The sequence below is a fragment of the Pipistrellus hanaki genome (assembly GCF_964339955.1).
Source record: "Pipistrellus hanaki genome assembly, chromosome: 7".
In the NCBI taxonomy this organism is placed as follows: Eukaryota; Metazoa; Chordata; class Mammalia; order Chiroptera; family Vespertilionidae; genus Pipistrellus; species Pipistrellus hanaki.
The window spans coordinates 80,936,025-80,954,786 of record NC_140509.1 but is presented as its reverse complement, the minus strand read 5'-3'; the positions used below and the strand labels follow the sequence as shown (position 1 = coordinate 80,954,786).

General features: G+C 49.1%; 1 protein-coding gene across 1 annotated transcript in view; it reads right to left on the bottom strand.

Annotated features, from left to right (window-relative positions):
• Positions 1–1,266: 1,266 nt before the first annotated feature.
• MTHFD1L (methylenetetrahydrofolate dehydrogenase (NADP+ dependent) 1 like) overlaps positions 1,267–18,762 on the bottom strand; it is a 156,824-nt gene continuing 139,328 nt past the window's right edge. The window contains exons 27-28 of the mRNA XM_084890181.1: positions 8,752–8,877; positions 1,267–1,556 (exon numbers count right to left, since the gene is read on the bottom strand). Of these exons, the coding sequence (XP_084746307.1) occupies positions 8,788–8,877 (90 nt within the window). The 3' untranslated portion in view covers positions 1,267–1,556; positions 8,752–8,787. The remainder of the gene's footprint in view (positions 1,557–8,751; positions 8,878–18,762) is intronic.

Genomic DNA, 18,762 nt, shown 5'->3' with positions numbered 1-18,762 from the left:
CCTGGTAGAGGAAAAATAACAAAAACTCCATAGCAGAAGGTACTGCTTAAAAAAAATCAATTCATGAGAAAGACTGCTTACTGAGTGCATAGTAGAGAGCACACATTTACCAAGAACCCTTATAATGCTCAAACAGTTACATAAAGAGTACATTTCCTGTCCCTTCGGAGGTGTACTCCCAAAGATAACGTGGGGACAGGGTGGGTGGGGGACACTTCAGAAACACCCAGTGAACTCATTCATGGGACAGTCTTTGCGTGGGGAGGCTTTTTAGCTAGTACCCAGTGTTTTGGAACAAATTAAATTGCGCATAAAGACACATTATGGGCAGAGCACCTAACGGGCAGGGTCGGCGAAGGGCGCAGCACCAACACCCAGGAAAGAGCCCGGGGACGGGGAGATATTTCTGGGGACCATGCGCCTCACACGGCTGGAGCACAATCACGCCCTGTTTGCGCCTGAATCCTTGGTTTTGTCTAAACTTTTATATAATTTCCTATTACTGTAGGAAAAAAATGGGAACAAAGCAGGGCCAGGAACTCCCGGGAGGGGAAAAGGCCACAGAACATTCTCGACTGCGGGTTAAGAGCTGGACAAATGGAAAAACATTGGCCAACACCTAACTTTTAAGAGGAACTCCTTTGCTCTATGGGCCTTTGAAAGCTTACTGGCCTTTGAGACTCCCTGGGCGGTGGAATAAAAGAGCATAAACCGTGAGAGTTTAGGTAAGTGATGGGAACCTCACTGGCACCGGACGGTGCTGGATACGAAGCGCACTTCTTCCCAAGGACATTACAGCTCCCGACAGCAGAAGGATTTCACAGCTGGCCAGATATATATATATATATACATTTATTTATTTATTTATTTTCTTCTTGTTATGTTTGTGAAATGCTGGTGGCATTCACCATTTTCCAGGAAACTGGTGTCAGGTAACAGCCCCGCCAGGAAGAGCCCCCTCTATTTTAAAAAAAAAAAGATATTTTTGTTGATTTTTTTACAGAAAGGAAGAGAGAGGGATAGAAAGCTAGAAACATCGATGAGAGAGAAACACCCATCAGCTACCTCCTGCACTCTCCCCACTGGGGATGTGCCCGCAACCAAGATACATGCCCTTGACCGGAATCAAACCTGGGACTCTTCAGTCTGCAGGCCGATGCTCTATCCACTGAGCCAAACCGGTTTCCGCAAGAGCCCCCTCTAGAGAGCAGAGCTGTCTCTGGTGCATTTCTCTCCAGGTCAAAGACGAGGCAGCAGACTCCAGAGTGAGAAAATGTTACCTTTATTTCAGACTCTCTTAATCGCTCCGTCCCCATACAATAAACACTCTCAAGTGTAAGCAGTGGGAAATAATGTAAACTCTGCCGAAACAGAAAATAAATTAGTTTCTTTGCAACTTGGTGGACGTCCTTTCGCTGAACACGGCGCGCTTGGCTGCGGGCAGATGCCGGGAAGGAAGCGCTCTTGGGCCTGTTCTCCCGCTTCTCCCGCGTTTCAGATCCATCCTCTCCCCCAACCGCGGCCAAAAGGCAAGGAGTAGTTTGGGTTTCAGGAACCTGAAAGACAGAAAAAGGGACACAAAAGTCTCAGTGGTTGAAGAGCAGCCTTCCCCTGGTGGGACACGGTTAACATCGGATAGCTCTAAAGCTGGAGGCAGGAGGGAGTTCAAGGGCAGGTGAGCGAGTCTGTTCACAGGAGGCTGAGCTCACGGTTGGGGCATTTTTACTGAGGAGCAGCGAGTCGGGCCCTGCACCCCTGTGACCGAGTCCGTGGACACTGCAGGCAGTTTCTAAACGTCCCTACAGCTTCACTTGGGGACCGTGGCAAGAGCCCTCACGACGCTTATACTTTTATTGATTTTAGAGAGGGAGAGAGAGAGATAGAAACATCAATGAATAAAGAGAATCATTGATCAGCTGCCTCCTACACGTGTGCCCTTGACTGGTATCAAATCCAGGATCCTTCAATCTGCAGGCCGATGCTCTAGCCACTGAGCCAAACCAGCGAGGTCTGCAGTCTCCAGGGTCCTGTCCAGTGAGAACATTCAGGATGTGAGACTGAGACTCCTGTCCGCTTCGATGTCAGTTTCCCTTTTACAGCAGGCACGGAGAGCAAGCTCCGAAAACCGCGCTGAGGGTAAGAGCGGAGGAGCAGACCAGAACTTACTATTGTTAAAGCTCTGCGCATTCTCTCACAGGGTGTCAAGACTTCCTGCCACTGTGCAACCCTGCAGCCTTTTAGAAAGAGAAGCGATTAAACTATCTTTAAAAACAAACAAAGAAAACACCTAAGTTCCAGGAAAACATGTGTTCACCATTCCAGAAGCAATGTAGATGCAAACATTCATCTCCCCGGCCAGGAGCTCAAACTCGGCTGGACTATAGCATGTGGGCCTCCCACACGGGAGGGAGGGGTCTGGAGCAGAGAGGAGCACACAAGATGGTGATGAAGACAGGAGACGATGAACTGCACATACTCCCCTAATGTCTGGTTCCAGTCAGGGAGTGGACAAAGCAGAACCACTGCCAGCAGAAGCAGCATGAAGAAGGGAATGTTGGGGGTGTTTGGGAAGGAGGTCTGTCTGGTGCAGACCTCACCCTCTGCTCAGCCTCACTTTGCTAAGGCTCAGAGACCCTTGGGGGAGGAAAGAGGGAAGGAGGGCCTGAGGCAGGAGGGTGGGCGTGGGGGTGGAGATGTCCTGAGGCAGGCCAGGCTGGAACAAGGCCTTCCACCTCTGAGGCAGGTGTGTATGTGTGAGTGTGTGTGTGTGTGTGTGTGTGTGTGTGTGTGTGTGTGTAGAGCAGCTGATCAGCATGTAACCTCTGTGCCCCATGGATTTGTGCTTAAAATTTGAGTCTATGGTTTCACATTTTAAGAAAACTCGGAGTGTCGGCAGAGTATATAGAGTCTGACTGTAGATTTTTAAAAATCAGATGTAATAGTCAAGGTGAGAATATGGAAACGAATCAGTATATTGTTTATTCAGCGGAAAAACAACAATTGTAGTTTATTTCGTGGGTAAATACTTTGGAAGATGGAATGTATCAAACACGTTGCCGTGGTGTGGGAATAATAGAAATCTAACAGCGCCCAGATGCAGAAGAGGAGGAGGAAGGGATGGATTCCAGAGAGTCAAGGCAGTGTGGCCTCACCCCGCCTTGATTTGGGCCTACTAATTCTGGCTTCGGACTTTTAGCCTCTAGAACTGTGAAAGAATACACTGCTGGTGGTCTCATTTAAGCACCCAGTAATTTGTTATAGCAGCCATAGGATATATGCCACTAGGGGATGGGAGGAATAGCTCAGTGGCTAGAGCGTCGGCCTGCGGATTGAAGGATCCTGGATTCGATACCAGCCAAGGGCACATGCCTGGGTTGCTGGCTCGGTCCCTGGTAGGGGGCGTGTAGGAGGCAGCTGATCAATGATTCTCTCTCATCACTGATGTTTCTATCTCTCTCTCTCCCTCTCTGAAATCAATAAAAAAAATATTTAAAAAATTTCACTTTATTTACCCTTATATTAGTAATAACACTTGGCTCCTGGCTCCTCTTTGCTAGCAATTTATCAGTCCCCATTGTTGAATAACAGAGGTGAAAGTTGATGATGACATATTTTGACTATTTTTTTAAAGCCTGAAAAGTGAATAATTTAGAATCATTTACATCATGAAGTTCTTTTGAGATTTGCTTTTGAACTGAGGAGGGTTTAGTCTACTCATTTCTCCTATTAGTGAAGCTGTGTGGCCAGCACTGGGTGCTAATTAACTATGTTGAATTCTGGTAAAAATGTCTCTTGCAGTGGAAAGAATTTCAAGTTCATAGCATTTGGTTAAAACTTTCCCTCTACTTTACAAGTTCTAATTTTTCTTAACCAAGCAGATTATAACTAAAGCCATAGTGGAACTCTTTCTGATTCCTCACCTGAGGATATTTTTCCATTGCTTTTTAGAGAGAATGGAAGGGAGGGAGAGGAAGGGAGAGATAGAGATAAAGAGAGAGAGAGAGAGAGGAAACATTGAAGTGAGAGACACATCAATTGATTGCCTTCCCATTCGTGCCCTGACCTGCACCAGGGATGAAACCTGGAATCCAGGTATGTGCCCTTGACTCGAAATTGAACCCTTGACCCTGTAATCTCGAGCCAACACTCTAATCACTGAGCGACACCGGCCAGGGTTCTGATTTTTTTTTTCATTGAGAAACAATTTCTTCTATTTTTGATGAGCTAATCATGTATACATTTAGTTACTAGAAAAATTCTGTATCCCGAATTTGCTGAATTATCTTTTATTTTCCTTTCCTTTCCTTTTGTTTTTAAAGAAAATATAGGATTAGCTTCTCCCCCAACCCCTAAAAAAGTATCCAGAAAAACTTTCTTTAAAGGGGAATTAATAATTTCACAACTGCTAAGCTTCAAAACATTCCAACTCAGTTAGGAAGGATTTAGTCATCACCATCTATTAGATGTCAACGACATACTAACTATGTCATCTGTAGATTTAGTGATCACCATCTTTTGTTTAAGCCGAGTGGACTCCCAGCCTATACTGGCCCTTGTCTGGAGATGGAGAAAGAGGGGCAGGCTCTACTCCAAGGACGATTGGAGGGTGAATGAGGACCTTGGCCGTGAAGCACAATGGTGGGCATAATTCTTGAGCTGCTCCTTGAAAAGGTAAGAGTTTCAAGACCAAAACCATGGGATCCAGGTGTCCCCCAAAATACCTCAAAACCCTGTGATTTGCAACTTGGGGATAGAAAGCCATGTTCCCAGAAGGGCTACAGGCAACATCCGCATTCAAGATGAACTGATGGCTATATTTAATATTAGACATCATTGACAATTTCTGCTCCAAAGGCAGGTTAGGAAAAAACGAGCCGGTGTTACAGTCGTTTTTCCATGTGCAATTCAAGAAAAACCATTCTCGGGGGAGTGCCCACCGTTACAGCAGCACCAGAGTCCATCTGATCCCGCGCTACACACAGCTTTGCATATCAGAGCACAGCGGAGCCTCGGAATTCTGCGGGAAACCCGCCAGGGTGTTGTGTGTTCCTCTGAGTCCTGCCAAGGCTCGGAAATACGATGAAGGTTCAGATTGAGTGACCCACAGCGGGGGCAAGAGCCGCCCCCCCTAACTCCGATCGTCTTCAAACAAAAGGCTGAGCGGTGGAGTGGCAGCATCAGTTTCACCGGGACAAGCCACTGATTTAATTAGCGCTATTCGGTGACATCCAGAGGGCGGCTCAGGCCCCGACTGCCACCACAGGGACTGCACTACAGGCAAGCCCTGGCAGCAGGAGAGAGGGCTCAGGTTCTGGCACTTCCTGGCATCTCCCCTCCCGTCTAAGTCACACAGTTTCCTAGAGGGCGAGGTAAGCAGGACGGAGAGGAAGCGGAAGCGGAAGGGGAGAAAGTCACCGCTGGCCCCGTGGGTCTTCTTCCAGCGGGGACACACCTGCCTCATGCCCCGCGGAGTGTGGAGAGCCACCGGGAGTCTGACCACCGTGTGAGTCAAGCCACCAACATGGCCATTTCCTCTTCCGATGCCCAAATGTGTCCAAGTTGACCGCCATCCAAGCTCGAACATTTTGACTTTGTGCATCTTTAATAGCCACAGACCTCTGACCGTCAGAAGTGGTCCCCGAGGGCCGTGAGCGAGAGGCCGCAGGAAGCAGAAGGAACGCCTGCGGGGCCATTGTGCCGAGCCGCGCCTGCGAAGGAATGTTGGCTTTGTGCGGTGGTTTTATCTTACGACACCGGATCCACTTTCAATTGTTCCAGTGAGGTCAAGTGATGGGTTTTGAACCGCTGCCCACCAGGCCGAGGCCAGGTTTTGGCAGTTCCCAAAGAAGGGAGAGCCTTGGCTAAGAGAGTGGGAAAGTGCCGCTCATGAGAGAGTTAAGCAAGAGACTGCTCTATTATATTTGGGCTACAAAGAATTTCGACAGAGCCATCGCTTTTAATACCCAAATAATTATCTTTGGTTATTAAAAAAGATCGCCTGGTTTCCCCCAAATTACAGGTGTGTTCCAGTAGCTGGCTATCATCTTCCAGGAAGGGTGAAGCTCACTGACCCTGTGACCGAAACAAAAGACGGGCATAAAGGATGGGGTGAGGCTGAGAGTGAGCCCATCTGGGAGGAGTCTTAGCTTTCGTACTTATTAGCTGTGCAACTTGAGCAAGTGGTTGGCCTCTCTGGGCCAGAGTTTTCCCAGCTCTGGAATAAAGATGCTACTTATCTCCCTTGGTTGATGGCAGCATGACACGGGACAGGGGATGGCAAAGGGATGAGGGGCAGAGCTAGGCACTTGAGCTCTGGAAAGATAGCGCTGCAGCCCCGTGGATCCGGGAATCTCTCAGTGACTCTCCGTCAGTGACCAGAGCAAGGATCAGATCTCTGGGGACAGCGCCTGCCTCCAAGGAGTGCTGTGACCCCCCATGCGAGGTGCTGGGCACGGTGCCTGGCATATGGAGGCATTCACCACAGGCCAGAGCCCTGCTCCATCTCTAGATAAAGCCCAGGAGAGTATTTGTCAGGAAACAGGCACATACATGTAAGTGTAGGCGACAGGAAAGCCAAGGCCCCGTCCCATGGCATTACACGGGTCTTAAACAAGGCAATGAAGGTATAATTGGGTTTATACAACCGACTTGGGGAGAAAAATGAAAATGGACCAACAGGCTGAAAACTACTATCTCAGAGAGATGCAAAGAGTGTACAAACTTGTTCTGGAGAAAAATGGCAGAGGGCAGAGATGCAGCACAATGGGCTCTTGACATGGAAAGGGAGATTAGGCAGCTCAGGGGTCAGTTTTCAGTTTAAGAGAAATGAGTGTGTTAGTTTCCCAAGGCCCGGCTGGGAAAGCCGAGACATTCACACACACACACACACACACACACACACACACACACACTCATACCAAATGACCAAAATAACACTGTTATCAAAACTCAAGGTTATAGGCCTTTTTGTTAAAAAAAAAAAAAGTCCCTTAGTTCATTTTCTGGAGTTTTCTTTTTCAGAAATGACAGACACCATGAAACTCCATACACAACCCAGGCCAACCAACACCACACCTGTCAATGTAGCTTCATATGAGTGGCCCATCACCGTTCTCATCATGGCCCAGGATTTGGTGTGTTAGTGACAGGACCTAACTCCCCCCTGTTGACTACTGGCAGTGAAACAAGAGAAAGTGAGGCCCCTGCATGCCTGGCGGAGGGCCCGGTGTCCGCGACAGCTGGAAGGAAGGGTCAGAAGAAAGGGTTGGAAGGAAAGGTCTGCAGGTCAAGCCCACTTATTTGGAAGGCATACGACAGTGGTCAGCAAACTGTGGCTCCAGAGCCATATGTGGCTCTTTGGCCCTTTGAGTTTTTAGCAAAGGTTAACTTAGGAGTACCCCAATTAAGTTAATAACAATGAACCTACCTATATAGTTTAAGTTTAAAAAATTTGGCTCTCAAAAGAAATTTCAATCCTTGTACTGCTGATATTTGGCTCTGTGGACTAATGAGTTTGCCGACCACTGGCCTAGGACATGCTGGCACCGGGAGGGGGGAGAGGTTGAGGAACGGGAACGGATGGAGTGGGGAGGCTGAACTGAGGGTGTTTTGGGGGAAGGGATGCGCCTTGGGAATATGGTGCGGACACGTTTGATATATGGGATGAGGAAAAGCAGCTCTGAGCCTTTAAAACTCCTGACTGGGAGTTTTCCAGGGAGGAGGGCTGGGAGGGTGGCCATTTTTCTTCCTGATGGGAAGTGAGGAGAGAAGCCAGCAGGTGTGGCTGCAAGACTGAGGGGCAGATAAAGGGGCTCCAGCTGTGGCTGCCCACGTGGCTCCATGGTAAGCTCCACCCCCTGGAACTGTGGCCAGCGAGCCATCGCAGTGTCTCATTTCTGCTGCCCAGTCCTGCCCGAGACCCAGGCCACTCTGAATGGCTGTCCCATCTCCATGTGTCTTTCCAGCGGCAAGAGTGCGATGCCCTTGTTGAGCCGCAGTTGGGTATTACAGGTCGAATGATGTCCCCCCAAAGAGGTACTAAGGCCCTGACCCCCAGTACCTATTACAGTGGCCCTATCTGGAAACAGGGTCTTTGCAGATGTAATTAAAATGAGGTCAATAACCCGGGCCCTAATTTAGCATGAGTGGTGTCCTGATAAGAAGAGAAAGCCAGGTGAAGACAGACACGCAGGGAGAAAGCTATGTGGCCATGGAGGCAGAGACTGGGCAGAGGCCAGAAATGACCCCACCAGTCTCTGTCACGGGGTGTATGGCCCAGTGTCAGAGGGTGCACGGCCTAGCCGACACCTTGACCCGGACTTCTGGCCTCCATAACAAGGACGGTTAAATTTGTTGCTTAAGCCACCCAGCTGTCATGCTCTGTTATGGCAGCCTTAGCCAACGAAGACACCAAGGTTCTTCTATCACGTGATTCTAACTCTGTAACCAAGAGATACGGGACCCTTAAAAATGACAGCAGATATCAGTTTTATAAAAGAGTGGGTGTACAGAGTTCCATTGTTATGGAAAGAGCTGCCTTAACCAAATCCGTATTCCCAGAGGATATGATCTGACTTTCACCAAGGATCTAGGTCCCGACCATCTAACTGCATAGCCACATAGCGACCCTCAAGTCCTGGGCTGTTATTAGGAAGGAATTCGCAGTAACCAAGTCCGGAAATTACTTATCAGACCAATAAAACAAAAAAAGATTTGGGGGGAAAAGAAAAAGTAGAAAGCAGAACAGCCCACCTGAATTGGGTCCTGGGAGAGTAGAGTCTTGTTCACTTAGAACAAGCCTTGAACTTGCTCTGTTTCCGTATCGAGATCGATGTCATAGAAGCAGGGCCGCGTGGGCAGGCCGGGCATGGTGCTCATCTGGAGGGAAAACACAAGCAGACACGTCAGCAAACGCTGCCATGTGACCACCGTGCAGCTAACGATGTGAATGAGCCATACAATTCGGTTCTATCGGACTCAAGTCACATATCCACCCATTGTCTCTTTATATTGGCGTCTGCTGTTTCAACCTTTAAGAAGATGAAACAGAAAAGGCAAATGTCAAATTTTTGAAAATTGAGACCATGTGCTCTCCCCACGGCCCCATGGTAGACTGTGGCTCCCAAACAGTGGTTTTTAAACCTTTATTTTTTCTTCTTCTAAATCAAATCTGAATGCTGAGCTCCTATGAAGACGAGCCCCTCTGGTTGAAGGGGACAGTGGGTATGGGTGCCTCTTCCCCTCCAATTACGGCGTCCAAGACCCATTTTTGTAAAACCTACAACTCCTGGAGCACAATGTACCAACTCCTGCTCTCCAGGAAGTCATCACTGCGCCTGCCTTAGCAGCAAGAACGGATGCTTACTGAGAATTCACTATGTGCCAGGCACTGCGCTGAGTTCCTTCCTTATTTTATCTCCCCACTGGCACTGTGAGAAGGTGCTTTCATTGTGTCTGTGTTACAGGGGAGGCAGCGGCGGGTTAGAGAGGTTAAACCCCTTGCCTGAGGCCACCCAGGTGGTCAGGAGCAAAACTGGAAATTGGACTCCGTATCTGTGATCTCAAATGGCCCTTCAGTGACCACGCCGGGCACTCTGTACTTTACATGGATGACGTGAGGACGTCTCCGCCCACGTGACTGATGAGCACAGCGGGTGTTAGGCACAAAGGCATGTGTCAGGGGCACAGCCCGTTCGTGGTGGAAACGGGATTAACCCAGGCCATGCTCCTCACTGCTCTCCTACACTGTGTCCACAGCAGAGTCCACAGGCGCTCCTTGCACATGTGCATCAGAAACTCTGGGTGTGCTGGGCAAGACACTGGTCTGGGCTCTAGGTCAGTGGTTGCCAACCTTTTGGACCTCACGGGCCACCCACTGGCGATCGCTGATCTAGATGGTGAGGCTCCTATCGACCTCCCTGTTTCCGCTTATGCTTTCGCATGCCCTTTCCACACAAAGGATGCTTGGAAAGCAGTCCTGCGTCCCCCTTGTCCTCGTGGGATTCTGCTACCTGGCTCGTCTGAGGGCTGAGTGCTGTGCCAGGCAAATGTTCGTCTGCCCAGCCAGAGCTGGGAAAGGAGGCTGCGCTCCACCCAGCACTTCATGCTTCAGGGTGTGTCTGCTCCTCCTCCCCTCCCCCCCTGAGGGTCACAGCACTCAGCCAGACCGGAGCCAGATAAGGCCTCTCTGACAGACCTGCCTCACTCTCCACTTCCTTTCTGCAGTGACCCCGGATTTCTTGATCTGTCACTCTCTTCTGCCTTGTGATCTAATAGACTCTTGCTATGGAGACTGGGGTCTGTGGATCGGTAGCACTGGGGCTGCTGGAAATTCAAATCTCAGAGCCTCGCAGGCCTGCTGAACCAGACCCTGCAGTTTCAGCAGTCCGCAGGTGATGTGTGCACGCTACAGCATGAGGAGCGGAGGTACAGTCAACATGGCCCGGATGCCTGACCTCACCCTGCCCACTCCCCATCCCGGGAGCACAGGAGAGGTCGCTGGGGCGGAGGGTCTGTGCATGGGCAGGCCTCATTAGCCACCTGGGCCAGGAGAGCGACGGGACGGGCATAAGCCACTGGGACATACTCCCGCCTTGCTTACTGCACGGGACTGTACTTTATGTGCCAGCTCCTGCCTAGCTTACTGCACAGGACTGTACTTCAGATATATCACGGGCTAAGAAGGCTCCTGGCACCTGCCCGGAATATGGGTGCCATTGATAACACATCTTTGGGGAAACGTGCTTTGGGTTTGAAGCAATTACTGACACATAAGGTTTCAGTGCTCGCCCAGCGGCTAGGTGGGAACTCCCTGTATTTTGGAACTGCAGGAATGTCGATGGGCATTTCTCCTCCTGAAGCTGTGGTCCTGGCGGGGGCGACGCTCTCCTCGGGGTACCACAGTGGGCGCACGCACCCAAGGGGATCACAGAAGAAACCGGGGCTCACTGCATTGGCACCGGGTCCCCAAACACGAGGGACACCGAGTGGGAACCGCTGATACTCTTTTCCTGGGTGCACCCACGTGCCAGGTACGCGAGGGCGGTTTTCCCGTCTGACCACATTCTGACGCGGGCATTCTGGGATGCCTCTGTAGTCCGTGCGGGGCTATGGATTTGGAACCAGGAGCCAGCATTTTATGGGTTAGGAGAGAGAAAGGAATGACCACACGCAGCCACAGTGACGCTGCCCCCGCCTGTAAATTCACTCGACAGGACGCTGCAGTGCCAAGGCGGGATGCAGTAGGGGGCGGGTGAAGTCTCAGTCTCCACGAGGTGAGAAAGCCCAGGAGGCACACCAAGGCAGAGCCTTTGGGCTCATGTGAACAAAGCTACAATGGATGCTTCTACTGTGGATCATGATCACCCGTCGGCTTGTTTACACACTATTTTTGCAGACGTGAAAATCAACTTTGAGCTATGCCAAGACCCAGACAGACAGAGGTGGGGCATAGTGCGTGGGGTGCCTGAAGCGGACCTACTGACTGCAGTGAGTCCGAGAGGCATTATCTGGTCATCCGGATCCTGCCACAGAACCGGGAATTAAAAGCAGCCAAGATATTAAATGCCGGGAAGGCGAAATGTCTTTCCTCTATTTTCAGTTTACTGGGAGAGATGCGCTTCATCAGAAGACTCCCATGTTCCTTTCCAAGCATGCAATCATCACTTCCCAGAACCCACGATGACGTGTTTGGGATACACAACGGACGAGAGAGCATGCGGTCTGCAGAGCAGGGGGACTCCCTGACCCTGGACCAGGAGCCATCTCCCACTGAACCACGAAAAGAAAACCTCTCCCGCGGAGCAGACACAATGTGGAGTTATGTTAACAAGGCCTAACACACTCGCTCCGATTGTCTCCCAGCAAAAAACCGGTATCACAGGACAGTAGCCCCCAGACAAGAGTCAGGACAGCAGGACGAGAAGGGAGGGTTCGGACAGCCCTTGGGAGCTGACCTCTGGCCCCGGGCCTGTGGTCAGCGGTGACCTGTGTTGACTGTATTTGTGTGCCCTCCAAGGAGGCCTTCTCTTAAAACAACCCGGGAGCTGCTGAATTGCTCTTACTCGCCACACTGCACCAATGGATTCCTTCACAGAAGCCAAGAGACATGGGCTTGTGCCCTTCACGACCCTCCTTTTAACGACAATGCATCTTCCAGCTCCTTACTGATGTGGGATAAGCTTATTTTGGAGAAATGAGTTCTATGAATAGCCTTTATAAACATACATTAAAAGCAGTAAATGTCTAATCACTATGTTGTACACCTGAAACTAATATAATATGGTATGCCAACTATAATTGAAAAATAAAATAAAAAAAAATACTAAAGAGAAAATATTCATTAGAAGGAAAAGTAGAATATTCATTGGTATGAGTAGAAAAATTATTAAAAATTGTTTCATAGTGATAGAATCATAACTGTACTTAACCACAATATTCTATGAAAGAGAAACATTGATCAATTCTTGCACACACACACCCTAACTGGGGATGGAGCCATGTCCTGAGCATGTGCCCTGACCAGGAATCAAATCGCGACCTCTTGGTTCATGGGTCAATGCTCAACCACTGAGTCACCGTGGCTCACTTCTCCTTAAATCTACTACTTTTTCACCTGAAAAAACTTCATCTCTAGAAGCTCCTTGTTTTTTATTTTGTCCAGTTTTTCAGTTGTTTCCAATAAAAGGGTGAATCTGGTTACTGTTATTCCACCTTCAGTAGGATGTAATTATAACCTGTAATTTACTTGTTACATATAAATGGGTCAGATACTGTTGCTTGATATGAGTATGAATTTACAGGCTGATGGAGGTTTTAAAAGTTATTATTTTAAAAGAAAGGTTATTAGTATACCACTCATTCGACCTAAAGAATAAGGTTATTAGAGCCCAGCTGGTGTGGCTCAGTGGTTGAGCATTGACCTATGAACCAGGAGATCCCAGGCAGGGCACATGCCCGGGTTGTGGGCTTGACTCCTAGTTGGGGGCTTGCAGGAGGCAGCCAGTCAATGCTTCTCTCTCATCATTGATATTTCTATCTTTCTCTCCCCTTCCTTTCTAAAATCAATAAAAATATATTAAAAAAGAGTAAGTTTATTGGAAACAGTGTTATTACATATAATGACAGAATTTGATTTTGAGATAAGTAGTCCAAGAATAAAATTATGTTAATACACAATACAATGAGCTAAAATCTAAACACTTTCTGAAACCCAGAGCCAAGATTCCATTCACTGATTATAAAAACATGTGATACAGGACTTTTTTTTTTTTTTTTTTAAATAAAAAGACTTGCAATTTAAAAAAGAGGACATGAGAAACACTGTACTTATAATGTAGATTAATATAATATCTAATTTTACAAAAGAAACATAGGAGTAAGGTAACACACTTTTGTGTTTAAATTCATAAAATGAAAAATAATAGTAAAAAACAGGATTCTTTAGTGACTGCTCAGTTATCTACTTTTCCCGATCAAAAACAGTTTTCTCTGAACTTTTCTTTCCTTGGCAAGTCAGCTCCTTCCTTCCCTGCTTGGCTACTGACACAAGCGGCGAGAACCATCTGAAGCTCAGCGTGCCTCCCTCGGCTGCCCTCGCCGTGACCTTGGTGAGTGAGCGCTTCCCATGATGGCACATTCTCAAAGAAGTCCGGGCTCAGGCATCTGACAAGCCTCTGAGTAACTCTCTCTAGCATGTTGCAGTGGACTGATACCGTCAGCCCATTAGCTATTTTCCCACAGAACCCAGGCCAACAAAGCCTGAATTTTTCATATACTTATACGTAAACAACACGAAGAATCGATACCTATGCACTTTACGACAGCCAGTAATGCCAGCAGCATCACCTGTCTTCCAGCTTGAGATGGCACCCTGTTTGGACTAAAATCTCACCTTTACTTCCCCATTCTTCTACCCCCGCCTCCCCACAACCGTAGTACCTATTGCAGTGGTATTTTTTATAAGCCGGAAGTAAATCTGGTACTTTCAGGAAAATGTAATTCAAGCACAGACGTGGCAAGATGACAAACAACATGTATTCCATGTGCTGTTAGGGTGGAGGCAAAGGAATTAGAGCAGGGCTTCAAATTCCCCACAGAAATGGGCTGGCTAGGGCTTCCCCTCCCTGCAGTCCATGGGGTTTCCATGGAGGAAGGCGGGAACAGCATCCTTGGTCCGTTTCATCTCATCCCCACCAGTACAGGGACATGGGAAAGTAAAAACTGTTCCCCATGGGGAGATGTTAGGGGGCCCTGAGACAATTGTATATGCTTTTCACCGGAACATAAAATTGCACGGACCTCTCTCTTCTTCTGAACCGAAGGCTGGAAAACGATGGCCCACATACCAAATTGGGCCAGCCACCCATTTCTGTAAATAAAGTTTTATTGGAACACAGCAACCCTCACTCGTATGCATTCTGTCCGAGCCGCTTCTGCGCTGTGGCGGGAGAGTTGAGGAGAGAGACCGTGTGGACTGTAACGCCTACAGTATTTACCACCTGCCCCTTTGCAGAAAATGTCTGCTGACCTCTGTTCTAAAAGACAATGCTGCGGACTAAAGGGTTTAATGCAAATCAAGAAAGATGAATTTGAGAAGAATGTGGGCATTCTACACCTTTCCCCAAAGACACTGGTTTTGTAACTGGGGAAGCACAGATGACAACGGAAAGAGAGGCTGGTGATGGTGTGAGACGTTGGATTATTGTTCAGCAATACACGGATTTTACGGAAGTGAGAGGTCCCGGCTTTCACCGGGGATATTGCTGCTTTCTCGCTTTAAAAGATATTTGAATGGAAGTGGCAGTTGATTTACATAGGCTCTCCTTCACAGATCTCAACTCGTAGAGTTCAGATTTGCGGAATATAATTCATAGATTCTAACCCATAAATTTTCTCTGGTTGGGAAGCCACCTGAGATCTCAGAGCGGTGACAACTTGCGCCAGAGGGCACAACCTTCCATTCCACTTGGGCCAGAGGTGGGAAGCCTATTTGTGTGTCGCCTGAAGGCTGAAAATGACACTTCTTCTCACTGAGAGTCCACACGCACAGGCCCTCTGAGCTGATATCCAGGAGGCAGTGTTTCCTCTGGACTGAAATGGAAAACCCAGCTTCTGCGGCATGCACCAGGCACCGAGGGGGTGGGGGAGGGCGCTTGCTGAGGCTCTACAGGGGTCTTCAAACTACGGCCCGCGGGCCACATGCGGCCCGCAGAGGAGTCTGATCCGGCCCGCCAGGTTTTTTGGGCAGTGAGCGCAGCCGAGGTGTTACAGTAGGAATTAGTAGTTCATATAGTCCGGCCCTCCAGCTCTCTGAGGGACCGTGATCTGGCCCCCACTTTAAAAAGTTTGAGGACCCCTACTCTAGGAACTGAACGATGACAAGGCAGTGGGGGGGACCTCACACTTTCTTGTGTCCTCTTAGATGTGGCTCCAAAGGCCCCACCTGGCTCTGAGCTGAGAGGTGCATAGAGGGACCTCATAAGGGAAGTGATCCCTAGATCGGAAGTCAAATAGAACCCGACCCGCGGCCAGGGCACGTGGTGCTGCAGAAACCCCGAGGCCCGTGGGAGAAGGAAAGCTACCACAGCAAAGCAGGCTAGCTCCTAACAGGAGGGGGCACTTCCTTAAGAGGAGAAAGCCAAAGTCCTACACCCAGGAGAGAGGACTCCCACAGGAAAACATGACAATGGGGAGCTTGGCCCAGGGTGCGGAGTAATGAAGGGGAAAGCAGAGGAAGCCATAGTCTACTCCATAGATTCTGAGTTTAGCATTTGCCATGAACAGCCAGCACCCAAAAGGTCTCTGCCCATGGAGCCAGCAAGGGAGTACCTTTCAAGTTCTTGACCATGAGCATGTAATTAGTTATAAACCTACACAACCAGGGGGTGCCCATTAAAAAAAATAAATAAATAAAAGCACACCAAATTGAAATTGTGTGGTCTCCATGGACCGGGGTTGGGGCCCTCTGGAAGGAAGCCAGCTCTAAAATGCCATGAGGTAGAAGTGGATAGACTTAAATAAGCAGTCGGTACTCACCACCTCCTTTCCCCCTCGCCACCGGACCTGCCTCCCCCAGCCTCCCAGTCTGAATTCCTCATCTTTCATCAAGACAGTCTCAAATTATGATGGATGTAAGGACTGCAATAAAACCATACCATAGTTCCAGGCCTTTCCAAAAACTTAATGAGATCAGGCACACTGGCACCAGTCCACAGGAAAGGAATCAAAGCTGGATGCCATGATCAATGCTTCAAAGAAACTCACTGAGTTCAAAAGCACCAAGGCGTGGACGCGTATGGATGCTCCTCTTGTGACACCGACGACCCCTCTCACCGACGCATCCCTGCCGACAGCGCCCCTCGGGGAGAGAGTAACATCCTGAAGGACGTAAGCACATTGCCAAGTGTTCGGCTCTTCTATCCTGTCAAGTAGAACTGTCTTCGGTTGTACGCAAACGATTTTTTGGTAGACGATTTTTAAGTTCAAAACATTTATGCAGTTCGTATCAAGCTAAGACATTTCTTTTTAAGTTTTGGAAAAAAATAACTGGGCTGTCTACCCAGAATACCAAGAGTCTCCTGGGAATGCTGGATGAGAACACTGGAAGGAGGAAGGTCAGAGAGTGGGCTGAACAGCAGATGGATGTTGTAACCGAACCCTCAGTCCAAGACAACCTGACCCGCAGCAACCACTGGGGGTTGCGGGGAAAGGCTGCAGGAGCTGAAAGACCTGGCAGCGAGATTAACCATGTCCAAGAACAAAAGCTGGAGAGTGACACTGGAAAACCCTGAGGTGTCTCCATCTCCATCGCCGATAAGATCTGGGCTCAAGTTCCCCTTCGTGGGTCGCCGGGCAGAAGGCATCAGTGCCCCGAGGACTCGCCACGTGGTCTTTCTGCCTCCGTGTGGTCGGCGGGCACGCCTCTGCTGCCCCCGTCAGGAGGGTAGGCATGAACCTTCCTTGGCCATCTCCTGTTGGATCACAACAGGGCTGCTGCCAGACCTGCATTCTAGCTGTTATTTTGATTTGTTCACCCAGAAGTCTGCTCCGTTGCCAATGGGGCAAACAAGGATTGTGCTATCTGCTTAGCGTTAGTCGTCTCTTTCCTGTGGCCCTGCCCAAGAATAAACATGTTATTCAAACGCCACTTTCAAGTCCTCTCGGGTCTCCCTTGGAGCCTCACCAGAAGTCACACATGCAAAACCAAGAATAACCATCCGCTGTTTACAGGCACAGAAGTCCGCGTGCAACGCCCGGACACCCCGGAGCTCGTGTGGCTGGTAGAGTCTAGGCAGACATCAGCAGAAAGGACAGGAACCAGCGGTGATGCCGAGCTGGCAAGCCACCACTGTGTTCATTTCCGGGGAAGAACTGACCTCGTGGTGGGCGTGGGTAACTGGGTTTGAGAGCGTTCACTCCGGGGAAGCATAGAGACAAGGCTGATCTATGTAGTGACCTAGCTGTATTTGGGTTTAACACACTCTTATTCTTAGCATTATCTGGCAGTAAGCCAGTATCTGTTAGCTATGAACCTTACAACAATTGTGGCTAAAAATGATTAAATAATTTTTAACTTGTTAAACTAATAGGATTTTTTTAAACACTAAAATAGTCTATAAAGACCTACATACAACTGCTGTAATGAGCTGAATACAAAAAGAATAAGATGAGTAACATTAGGGATTTTGTAGGAACAAGGTAAGAAACCCTAAACCGGAGAGGTCACAGGTTTGGGGTTGTGCGGGGGGGGGGCCCGCGGCGCGTGGGGAGAAACTTCAAACCAAAGAAGAAGGCACTCCTAACTGTTGACTCTCGGGAAGAGCCAGCAATAGGCTGAGACAGCTCACTTTCCCCATGTTTCTTTCGAAGTCAAAGCAATATTTTAAAAGCCCAATGCTATCAACCTCTGTGAACACAGAGCCCTGTTTTTGAAGAAGAAAACTAATTCCCGTGGGGCAGAACCTGTTCACCATGGAAATGCCTAAGAGAAAGAGCTCCTATACATGGAATGTTATGTTTTTAAATGACTTCATATCTCACACATGCCAACATCTACCTGTAGTTAAACAAAGAGCAGTGCTTGCCTACGGGAGACACCTGCTTTCGTCCCACTTCTGACCAGGCACAGTGTAAGAGCTGCTTTGGTCTGCTAGGAACAGCGGAGGCCACTCCACATGGTGCAGAGCAGCCTGCTCTTGCCTCCCCGGACAACAGGCATGGCAGTCACCCGCTGGCGGTGATGGGTCAGGACTGGGACAGGAGGCAAACAGGGCCGGCAGGGGATTCCTGAATATCACACGCAGATTTGGAGAGAAAGGGATTCCTCTTCTTCTGGGATAGTGAGTGTGAGGTTTGAAGCTGGTGATACGGTGGGGGAGAGGGTGGGTGTGGGTAGGGGGGCGGGGGGCGGGGGCGGGGGCGGGGGCGGGGGCATCACTCCGAGGGAGGCAGGGCTGAGAATTGGAGAGCAAGATCCAGGATCCTGAACTCAGCTGAGGCTAAAGCCAGACAGCAAAAACCTTTCTATTACCTGGGCCAATTCATCTCCTCTTGTGTAAGTCGGAGTTGAGTTTCTCTTAATCGCAACCAAAAGAGAGCTCTGACAAACACAGTGAGTGCCAGGCCTCACTGGCGGAATGACTGCGCAGCCCCGCCCAGGGCCTCAGCCTGTCCATGGTCATTCATTTGTCTGAAAAGCTCTTCCTTTTGCTAATGTGCTACCCTTGAGTGGCATTCGGAGAGTCCTAAATTAAACCACACCCA